Genomic DNA, 12050 nt, shown 5'->3' on the forward strand with positions numbered 1-12050 from the left:
GCCCGCCTGGCCTCTCCGGCCCCCAGCCCCGGGCACCCTCCGGATCACCGACGGCTGCTCGACCCGGGAGCATGGTGCCGGCGCCCGGGTTAATCTAGTGCTCGGCTCGCTCCCTTTTTCCGCCTCTCCCGCCTCTCCTCTACCGCCTGCCGGTGCTGTGCTGCCTCTGGGTTCCCGGCGTGTGGGAGCTCAACTCTCCGCCTCTCCAAGGGGACTGGTTTGTGACCACCTAACCGAACCGAACTTGCCCATTGAAAGCAAACCCACAACAGCTGGATAATGTCCACCCCGAGCAGATTCAAAAAGGACAAAGAGATCATAGCCGAGTACGAAAGTCAAGTCAAAGGTAAGGATGGGAGCGGCCGCCTCGCTCCTTTTGTGTGCCTTCTCGTCATTGTGCTCTCGGGGAGTTGCATTTCTAACTTGGGGTCTGCGTCGGAGGGAGGTTGCGAGGGACACTTCGAGCGCCTGGCCGAGCCACCGGGGGCTTCGTCGCACAAGACAATCCCAGTCCCAATCCGAGCCCCGTCAAACCCCCGGGAGCTGGGAACCCGGTGGTTTTCCCTGGCTGCCAGCGCGCACCTCCTAAAGGGCTTTAACTTAACCACCGCCTTCCACTGGGCAACTTACATGGGCGGCAGGCAGCACCAGCGGTTCCTGCCCAGTTCTCCCCGTCATCATGATCCCTATTATTCTTTTAAAAGGATGCCATTGTCACACCACAATTTGTTTTTATAGGAGTCGTTTTCTTGAAGTCAGGACACCAAGTGGTCTAGAGCTTCACTGGGTGCAGGCAGTTTTGACATTGACACTGTTCACTCTTCATGTATTAGGGCGAGGCCCCCTTTATAAAACAACTCCCTGGGAGCCTGGCAGTTCAGCCAAGCAAGGACTCACCAGTAGATCCGACTCCTCCTTTCCAGAGGGCCAGAATCCTCACTGCCATCTTTCACCCTCACACGGGAATAGGAATATTGCTTTATCATTTGCTGGAAGCCACTTGCATGTGAAATGAAGATTTGAATATTTCAGTAGTTTACACTTACATTGTCAACTAATGAAGGAACCTACTTAAGGTTGACTGAACATTTTTACGTGCTTTTGTGGTTTGAGGGAGAGAGATTTTCTCTCTAGAACAAGTATTTTGTGTTGCCGTTGAAGTGTTTCATAAACATAGATGTTTATTGTCCCCCCCCCCCCCCCCCCCCGCCTCTTTTGTGGTCTCTCAGGGTAGCTTTCTCTATTGAGACAATGGATGAAGTGTGGAGGTACCTACTGCTCTTTCAATGCAAGAGCATTGCAATATTCAATGGAATATTCAATGCAAAGTTCATTAAAATTGCTCTGTAGACACCTGTGTTTGTACAGCTACAGTCTTAGGAAAGGTTCCTGTACTTGCCTCGGGTGTTCTTTTGTGTGGTCAAGTTGTGAAAATGCCTGGCGTCCTGGGAAAGGACCTATCACCTGAGTGTGGGTCTGGACCAGCTCAGCCTGACGCCAGGCGCACGGTGTACCAGCCCAGGGGCTCCGGTTTCCTTTCTGCTGACCCCTGCAATGGAGTTAAGCTAAACATGGCTCGGGAAGATTTTTATCCGCTTGTAATTCAGATAATTTATACTTATAGGACCTGGTTCCATTGACCTGGACGTTTTATTAGCAGAGAAGTAATTATTTCTTTAGAGACAGGAAAACTTGGTAGTAAGCACATCCTTTCTTTTCTTTTCTTTTTAAAAAAATATATTTTTTATTGATTTCAGAGAGGAAGGAAGAGGGAGAGAGAGATAGAAACATCAATGATGAGAGAGAATCATTGATTGGCTGCCTCCTGCACGAGCCCGCAACCCTGGCATGTGTCCCTGACCAGAATTGAACCTGGGACCCTTCAATCCGCAGGCCCACGCTGTACCCACTGAGCCATTCCTTTTCTTAATGAGTCCAGCACAGCGTAAGCCCTTTCATTCTAGGGTAGAACGCCTGTTCATAATCACTATTCCTCTGTGCAGTGTTCCACATGGCTCTTGGTGGCAGGTCCTCCATGGGTGGCAGTCTGGCTTTCCCTCTGGATGTATTTCCTAGTATTGGCTTAGTTATTTCTGCTCTAAGGCCATTTGTCCATGACCAAGTTCTTATCTGAAAAATATTCTCATGATTAATTTCTTTCAGAGTATGAATTCTATAGTTATATGGTTACTTCTGTGCTTGAGAGTATAGACCCTCTACACTAATTAAAAAGCAATCAAGCCGAAACCGGTTTGGCTCAGTGGATAGAGCGTCGGCCTGCAGACTGAAAGGTCCCAGGTTCAATTCCGGTCAAGGGCATGTACCTGGGTTGCGGGCACATCCCCAGTAGGAGATGTGCACGAGGCAGCTGATCGATGTTTCTCTCTCTCATCGATGTTTCTAACTCTCTATCTCTCTCCCTTCCTCTCTGTAAAAAATCAATAAAATATATTTTTTTAAAAAAGCAATCAAATGGGAGGTGTTGCAGTGTTTAAAATGTGTGTATGAACATGGTGGAGATTATTTTTGGAACAAATTCTATCCCACAAAAAGTGATCTTTCCTCTATTCCCTTCAACCCTAACTGATACACACCCTGGAGTCCTCAGGCCGCTTTATGACTCTTTACTGCACTTGACCTGCCCTTCTCATGAGGACCTGTGAGCAGACTTGAATTACCTCTCCTGCAACACTTGCATGTCCTCTAACCCAGATCATTATATCCATATGCAAATATGGGAGTAGGGGGAATACTGTGAAGTCAGACCATGCACACATTTAATGGCACAAATTCAACTGTACTTGTATGCAAAATCAAGAAGAGAGTGGGAGAGAAATGATGGTTAAATAGTGCATGAGGTCCCCTGTTCTACAGTGAGAGTAGGTTCTTTAGTAAGGATAGCATGAGAGTCAGGACTCCGATTTCCTGTTTAATTTCCTGAGTCCTTTCAGGCTCAGTGTCTTACCCTACCAGAGTGCTAATCCGGTGTTTAAAGATACAGTATGTGTTTTTCGAACAGCCAGCTCTTTTAATTCTAGCCAGTTATTTCATCTGATGAAAAACAAAAGAAATGTGGCCTATGTATTGCCGAAGGAAAACTTGGCTGTGTTGGAGAAGATGTAGGTCTGTTCCCAATGAATAAAGCCACAGATATTGGCCTCCCAGATATTGGGTATATGAGTGATTTCAAAAGTCTTTTTTTATTATGTGTGTTTTTTCTTATACGCTCTCATTTCCCTAAAACAGTTGCATTTATTTCAGAATTTCTGATATAATGTTTTGATCTAAAGGAATGACTCCAGATGTGGGATTTTGCCACTGTGGCTGTCTGCACATGTTTTGGGAACAGATTTTATGGAGCTCTTGTCAACCGTGAAAAGAACTATCCTAGGTGATAATGTATAATTTTATGTGTAAGATTATAAATGTATCTAGTTAGATGTATCATATTGGGCAAGTCATTTAGCTTCCGTCTTCTCTGTAAGATAAGGAGTTTGGACACTCTCATCCTAAGGGTCCTTGAGTCTAATCAAAGATGTCATGTCAGTTCGTATTAATCACCTAGTAAAATTTTCATGCCATTTTGCATTTTCTCTCAGCTGCCATGTGTTGGGGAGAATTATCTTTGCTTTCGCTTTTTTTTCATAATGAATTCACAAACACTGTGTATTGAGTACTCAGGGAATTAAAATGTAGATCAATAGAGAATACATAAACATAATAAAACCATGTTCAGAAAAGAATTTTAAGAGGAGAAGTGGGACTCATACAAGTAGTTAAAGAATAGAATAGCCATGGCTGGTGTGTTCAGTGGTTAGAGTGTCAGCCGGGGCACTGGAGAGTTGTGGGTTTGATTTCCAGTCAAGGGCAGGTACTCGGGTTAAAGATCCTATCCCTGCTCCTGGTCAGGGCATGTGTGGGAGGCAACCAGTCAATTGTCTTTCTCACATCGATGTTTCTCTCTCTTCTCTCTCTCTTCCTCCACCTCCCTTCGCTCTCTAAAAGAAAATTCAATGGAAAAAAATCCTCATTCCTCCATTGAGGATTAAAAAATTAAATATATATATACATATACATATACATCCTATATAATAAAAGGCTAGTATGCAAATTGACTGAACGGCTGAAGGACTGGTCGCCATGACACACACTGATAATCAGGGTGCAGATGCTCAATGCAGGAGCTGCCCCCTTGTGGTCAATATGCTCCCACAGGGGGAGTGCCGCTCAGCCAGAAGCCCTGAGCTGGGCTCAAGGCTGGTGAGCGCAGCAGCAGTGGCACGATCCTCTCCTGCCTCTGCGGCAGCAGTCGGACATCCCCCAAGGGCTCCTGGACTGCAAGAGGGCGCAGGCCAGGCTGAGGGACCCCTTCCCCCCGCCCCCAGTACACAAATTTCGTGCACCAGGCCTCTAGTGTATATATACATTGAGTGGCCAGATTATTATGACTGGCCAGATGTTATGACCACCCCATCAGTACTTCATTGACACTTCCAAAAATACTGAATATTGAAAACTTCCTAAGCAAATACTCTCAAGGTTGTATTATTATTATTATTTGCATAACTACTTCACTCAGTTATGTGTATATACATATGTGTCTATATAGAGGAAGAAAAAGACTGACCATTTTATGCATGTTGGTCAGCTTCCCAAAGATTTAGAATCTAGAGAAATTAATGTCTTGTTTGTACAGGCCCTTAAAAAGCATGACTGGAAAAGTGTATGAAACGCAAACCATTTGACTATGCTACTTGTTAGCATCTCTGGCAAAAAGCTTAGCAGTGGAAAAGAGTGTTAACAATTGGCTCACCGGAGATTTGGGGACCATCTGTGGGTGTTAGTGATCTATGTAATTTTTGAATTCTGCAACCAAAATAGTGTGGAGCACATATAAAAAAATTCCAGTTCGTATATGGGAACCCAAAGAATCAAAAACTATTTCAAGAGGTGGGATGCATGGATGGGCAGTTGTGTTTGCTTTTAATAATGCTAGTTGTTAGTTGCTAAGACTTGACAGCTATTATTTGCAGTGTTTTCCTAGGAATAATCTCATACTCATCTACGTGCCACATGTACAGGAAATGCCAAGACAATCTGTTGTTCTTCGACTACTCTGCTGCCTGGATTACAAAACAGTCCGTTTTGGTAGCAGATGGAACATGAGCAAATGCCAGTTCAATTTAAAATGACCCCATGTCATGCAATAGACTTTAACAGGGAAAGTAAAAGTGCCATTAGCATTTATACGGAATCTATGTGTACATCTAATGTTCTTGCATCTATGTGGAATAGAAAATGGCAACAATTTAAATGACGAATTAAAACTTTATAGCTAGGAGCGACTTTGAACATTTCCTGTCCTACTCTCATTTAAATTGTTGCTGTTTTCTATTCCACATTATTAATGTGTAATTCTGAGGCATAATTACCAAGTTACACAGTTAACTACTAGGGACGAACCCAGCTCACCTGCTTTCCAGTAGCAGGGGTTTTCTTTCAGATTCCTCACAAGTAGAGCAGAAGTAGATAGAACACTGACCTATTCATGCAGGTATATATTCAGACTTCATATTCGTTGAAGGAATCATAGCTGGACCGAAGAGAGATTAGCAACTCTGGTCTGTGAGCAGCAGTTAATGAAATTGATGAACTGTAACTACATTGCTTTTCAACCAAGATCCTTTTAAGAAACCACAGTGCCCAAGCAGCAGTTTCACATGCTGGCCTTCAGATCAAGACAGACAGTGGTGAATACGTACAGATCAGGGGTGGGCAAACTTTTTGACCCGAGGGCCACAATGGGTTCTTAAACTGGACCGGAGGGCCGGAACAAAAGCATGGATGGAGTGTTTGTGTGAACTAATACATGTTAACACTGCTGCTGGTGAAGGAGCGGAGGGGAGAGCAAGAGAACCCTCCGCTCTTTCGGCTCCGCGGGCCGGATAGAACAGCCGATCCGGCCCGCGGGCCGTAGTTTGCCCACGGCTGGTACAGATCCAACTTGCTTGGTATTTTGATCAAGCTGATTGCAGCCATTGCAATAAGCTCTCTTATGTTGCCCAGAAAACCTGATTAGTTAGATGGAGTTCAGAAAATATTAAGGAACCGGTGCATGAAAATTCGTGCACTGGAGGGGGCATCCCTCAGCCTGGCCTCTCACAGTCCGGGAGCCCTCAGGGGCGGGGGGCGACCCGGCGATCAGGGGAAGGCGACGTCCCATCACATCTCTCCTGCTGCCACTGCCGGCAACTCAAGCCTTGGCCGGTCCTAGTTACCTGCCCCTCGGGCGGCCCTGGGTGGCTGGGGGGCTAAGAGGACTGGGGGACTCTGGAGGCAGGCATGCAGCAAGGCGGGGCTGAGGGGACCGAGTGCCACCATCTTGTGGCTGTGGGTGTCATCATCTTTGAGGACGGGGCAGTCCATTAGCATATTCCCTCCTTATTGGCTGTGGGCGCCACCATCTTTGCGATGGTGTGAGGGTCAATTAGCATATTCCTTCTGTATTAGATAGGATAGTTTTGGAGAAATTTTTGAGCAAAAGCGTGTCCTGAAACACAGCGAGGGTTGGGAGTAAACCTCAGCTCTGACCGTGGAGATGGTTGTGCTCACTCCTGTGCTATGTGCTGTGTGGTCCAGCTTAGGAGCCACACACTCTCAACTCTGGTTCCGATTTGAGAGTTTACTTTGTGGATTGACCAGACAGACCCTAGTTTCATTCATGCTACCCATTTTCACTTTAATTCAGACATCTAAGAATTAGAATAAAGACGTGGGAGTATGTCTGATCACTCCATCTATTTTTGTTTTAGTAGTTTGAAGGCAGACATTGAGATTAGAGACAGTTACTTGAAGAGATTTTGTTGGTTCTTTGAAGGTGTTTTTATTTGTTGGTCCTAGTTTCTTGTTTATTGAATATCCAGTTGATATCTTGAGATGAGAAAGAGTGGAACATAGTGTTTAAGAGCAGAAACGTTGGTGTGAGCCATGCAGCCCTGCCACTAATTAGATGTGTGACCTCTAAGAGTCAATTTCTTCATTTGTAAAATGGGGTTAGTAATAATACTTGCCTTTTTGTCTTTATGAGGCTTCAGGGAGGTGATTTGTGGAAAGCATTTACAACAGGCTTTGCACATAATAAACAGTCAATAAAAATTAGTAGTTCTCTGTTTAATTTTGGTTTTCTTTACATCTCTGCTTTTGTTACATTCTGACTCCCAGCCCCTTATAAGGTGGATTTTATATTGTGTCTTTTTTTTTTTTTATCTTAGTATAAGTAACAGAGCCTAAAAGCACATTCCTAAGCCACCATGTGTTAGCTTATAACTTTTGTTTTAAACGTTATCTTTGTTCAGCAATGCTATATGGAAAATTGAAGCCCAGTCAATGGATTTTACTTACCCATGGTGTAAAGAATTCTCATGACATCAGATAAAGTCACTGACTTCATTTCATGGTCTTGAGAAAAAGATTTTCTTTGAAAATCAATATAGAAATGAAATTTTCACTTATAACTGCTTATTTGCTTCTGCTTCATTAGAAAGCACTTTGGCCAGGCTGGTGTGGATCAGTGGTTGAGTGTCAGCACATGAACCAGGAGGTCATGGCTCAATTCCCAGTTAGGGCACATGCCCAGGTTGCAGGCTTGATCCTCAGTAGGGGGCCTGCAGGAGGCAGCCGGTCAATGATTCTCTGTTATCATTGTTTCTGTCTCTTTCTTCCTCTCTGAAATCGATGAAAACATATTTTTTAAAAAGGATTTTTTCAGCTTTATTGAGATATAATTGACATATAACCAATAGCACTTTGATATTAAAAGTTATCTATATACCCTGGCTGGGTAGCTCAGTTGGTGATTGCAGGTTTAATCCCCAGTCAGGGAACATGCAAGAATCAAGCAATGAATGCATAAATAAGTGAAACAACAAATCAATATTTCTCTCTCTTTCTCTCTTTCTCCCTCCCCACGCCCTGGTCCTTCCCACCCTTCCTCCCTCTCTCAAAAAAATCAATCAATCAAGAACAATTTGAAAAATTACCTATGTTATCTCCTGGTACAGGGCTTTATTAAACACTAGTGACCCGGTGCACAGATTTGTGCACATTGAAATGAAATTAATTAGAAGGTGGCCAGTGGGGTGGGACTAGGTGAGATGGACCGGACACACCCTGGAGCCAACCTCCCACCAGTCCCTACCTGGCCAGCACACCTGGGGTGGCACTGTGGCTCGAAGGGCGTCTGTGGAGTGAGCAGGGTCCCTCCGCAGGTGGAATCGTGTGGCTCCGCGAGGAATCGGGCTCCCTCCTCTCTGGTTCTGGCGTGCATCACCCGAGAACCACTGCTGCCAAGTCACTGCAGCTCAGCAGCTCCTGTGTTGAGCATCTGCCCCCTGGTGGTCAGTGTGCATCATACCTACCGGTTGGATGGTCACTTAGCCTTTTATATACATAGATTATTGAATGAATAGAATAATAGTTTTGGATTAGTATTTCTTTATAGGGTTAACCAATAAAAATTTGGAGCTGTAAAACAAATTAAAAGTTTAATTGAGGTCTTAAAGGATTTAAATCCAAGAGACACATTCAGGTAGCAACTCAAAATGCTCTCTGGAGAGAACAAGGAAAGGCAGGGTTTATAAAGGCAAAACCCACAAAATGAAATTCTTTAATGCAAATGAAGGATTGCTGACTAGGTTAACAGGGATTGGTTAGTTCCAGTATACAAACTAGGGAGGCGAAAACTACAAAAAGCAAGAAAAGCCATAGCTGGTTTGGCTCAATAGATAGTGTTGGCCCGTGGACTGAAGAGTCCTGGGTTCAATTCTGGTCAAGGGCACGTACCCCGGTTGCAGGCTCTGATCCCTGGCTGGGGTCAGGGTGTGTGTGGGAAGCAACCAAGTGACTCTCTCACATTGATGTTTCTCTCTCTCCACCTCTCCCCCTCCCTTCCACTCTCTCTAAAAATCAACGGAAAAATATCCTTGGGCAAGGATTAACAACAACAAAAAAAAAGGAAGTAAAATCCATATATGTTTAGGTAGCAGTTGTTCCAAGATGTTTATGGTTGGGCCCTGAGCTGAATTTAGCAACAGTTTTAACAACTTAATAGCAGCTCTGAGAACTGAGGCATAAGATGTGCACAGGCCCGCTTCCCTAGTACGCTCCTGACTCTATATTACGTGACTCCCTTAGCAGTGCTTCTCCCATTTTTTTTTTTACTATCAATAGTATAAATTAACCTGGTGGACATTCAGAATTATCTAGTGTGTTCAATGACGTATCGCCACAAAATTAAACTGAATTCAAATTGTGTATAACTTCTTTAGAAAGTCACAAAGCTGGAAGCAATCTAAATGTCAGACAGTGGGGAATGGTTAATGAAATTCCACCAGGGAATGGTTGACTAACTTGTGTACAGAGATCATTACGCAGTCATTAACAATGGTTTTTGAAGAATGGGGAAGTATCTCACAATAATTATTTTTTTAAAAAAGAGACTATGGTTATGACAAGCTAAATGGACACAGAGTGATGCCATGTGCATGCCTGCCATATCCGGTGGTGGGATTTCAGCATGAGGAGGAAACCTAGTCAGCCCTCCGTCTAATTTATCATTTGACAAGTAAAAGAAAAATGTCATTTTCCCCAACTCAGATGTTCCATGAAGCCAAAAGTTTACAATAATCGTAACAGCATCCGGCAGTCACTGATTGCTAATGGTGTGCAGGTCACTGTTGTGGCTGGACTGGGCTTTATATGTACACACCGAGCTGTAATGCATAGCAGAAGGCAGGAGGAAGTTCCTGTGAGTTCTCCTGCTTAGCATAGGTTGTACTTCCTGTCTTTTCGGACCATGGTATACCCGCCCCTTGAGGTTTCCTGGTTTAACGCAGGAATCTCACTTTGAGCTTCACCCTCAGGATGGGGTGGGGCAAAGTAAATCCAAGGAAAATTTAGTCTTGGATTGAACCTCCTGATAATTGATTTGTCCACAGGACCATGTCAAGCTTCTTGTTTACTTACAACTCAATGATACACTTTGGTTTTTCTCTGCTTTGAGTTCAGCCAACAGTGTGTGTGTGCGTGTGTGTGTGTGTGTGTGTGTGTGTGTGTGTGTGAATATTTTGCTTTTGTCATTTAAGTTTTTAATTCATCTGGTTTGTTTTTCATATTGTGAACCAGGGGGATTTATTTTTCATATGGACGACCACATTTTTTTAGTTCCATTTGTTAACTAGTCCCTTCTTTTAAGAAGTGATCTTCTAGCTACTTGTGTCCTGACCAAATTTCATATATGCATGAGTTTATCTCTGGACACTCTATTGTGTTTCATAGGTTAAGTTATAGATTCTTACACCAATATTACATTATCTTAATTACTATAGCTTTATATTAAGTCTTTATATCTGGTAGGCCAAATCTTCTTTCTTTATTCTCTTTCCGAAGTTTCTTTATGATCTTGGTTTTTTCTTTTCCAAGTATATTTTAGAATCAGGTTTTCCTTCCATGGAAAACTTATTGGCATTTTGATTGAGCCTGCATGAAATTATAAGTCAGTTAGAAGAGAATTGGCATCTATATGATAATCTTCCTACCCATGAATACGAATATTTCTGTTCATTAATTTTTAAAATATTTCACTGTAAAGTTTTATATTCCTTATGTTTTTGTTAGATATGTTATAATTAATTTTTATTGCTAATGATCATGAGATATTTTTTTAAGTTGTTTTTTAATTGTTTCTGGTGTACAGAAATGTCATTTATTCTACATATTGGTCTTATGTCCAACCACTTTGCTTGTCTATTATTATTTCTAATAGTTAAACAAATTTTTTTCTAAAACTTCTTTGCAAATAAAGACAATCATTTCCTCCTTCCAAACATTTTGGCTTTATTTATTTTGAGTTTTTTACTTTTTAAAAATTTTTTGCCATAGGTAGAATTTTGAGTACAAAGTTAAAAAAAGTGGTGACATTGGCTTTTTTTTCCTTCTTCTTTTACTTCTGGATATAAAGGGAATGCTTTTAGACTTTCCCCTTAAAGGCTAATGCTTGTTTTTGGTTTATTATAGATACTTTTTATCAGGTTAAGTAAAATCTCTTGCACTTCACAGTATTTTTTCTTTTTTAGCCTGTTAATATGATGAATAATAGATATAGCTTTCCTAATATTAAACTATCTTTGCACTCCAGAATTAAACCTTTCATCATTGTATTATCTATCTATATAATAGAGGAATATGCAAATAAGCCAGGACTCTATAACGTCATGACCAGACAGCAGGGACCTGAGGCTGCATGGCGCCTGGCTGGGGCGAGAGACCTCAGGCTGCGCCCCCTGCCCCGGCACCAGGCCAGAAGACCTCAGGCCACACACCCCCTCACCCCCTGCCCCACAGGGCTTGACGGGGGATATGCCCCTTGCCCCAGCACCAGGCTGGGAGACCTCAGACCGCACCCCCCCTCACCCCCTGCCCCACAGGGCTTGACAGGGGACCTCAGGCCAAGCCCCTTGCCCAGTGGGGCTTGATGGGGAACCTCAGGCTGCACCCCTCCCTGGCAGGGCTTGACAGGGGTCCTCAGGCCGTGCCCTCCCCCCCAGTGCCAGGCCGGAGGACCTGAGGCTGTGCCCCCCCACCTGGCAGGGCTTGATGGGGGACCTGAGGCTGTGCCCCCCCCCACCCCCCCAGCGCCAGGCTGCGGGACCTGAGGCTGTGCCGCCTGCCTGGAGGGTCTTGATGGGGCTGGGGCTGATCGGATCTGGGTCTCCTGCGTTTTCGAAGTGCATTCAGGTGGTGGGCAGGTTCTTGACTCTAGGTCCCACGGCGTGCCCCAGACTCTGACGGGAAGCCCCTTGCCCAGTGGGGCTTGATGGGGAACCTCAGGCTGCACCCCTCCCTGGCAGGGCTTGACAGGGGTCCTCAGGCCGTGCCCTCCACCCCAGTGCCAGGCCGGAGGACCTGAGGCTGTGCCCCCCCACCTGGCAGGGCTTGATGGGGGACCTGAGGCTGTGCCCCCCCCCACCCCCCCCGCGCCAGGCTGCGGGCCC

The 12050-nt window shown here is 44.3% G+C and overlaps 1 protein-coding gene across 2 annotated transcripts in view; it reads left to right on the forward strand.

The window, feature by feature from the left end:
• Window positions 1-9: 9 nt before the first annotated feature.
• SRGAP1 (SLIT-ROBO Rho GTPase activating protein 1) overlaps window positions 10-12050 on the forward strand; it is a 275029-nt gene continuing 262988 nt past the window's right edge. For both annotated transcript variants that reach the window (XM_006769612.2, XM_006769613.2), the window contains exon 1: window positions 10-346. In XM_006769612.2, the coding sequence (XP_006769675.1) occupies window positions 280-346 (67 nt within the window). In that variant the 5' untranslated portion in view covers window positions 10-279. The remainder of the gene's footprint in view (window positions 347-12050) is intronic.

Source organism: Myotis davidii, unplaced genomic scaffold (assembly GCF_000327345.1).
Source record: "Myotis davidii unplaced genomic scaffold, ASM32734v1 scaffold523, whole genome shotgun sequence".
NCBI lineage: Eukaryota > Metazoa > Chordata > Mammalia > Chiroptera > Vespertilionidae > Myotis > Myotis davidii.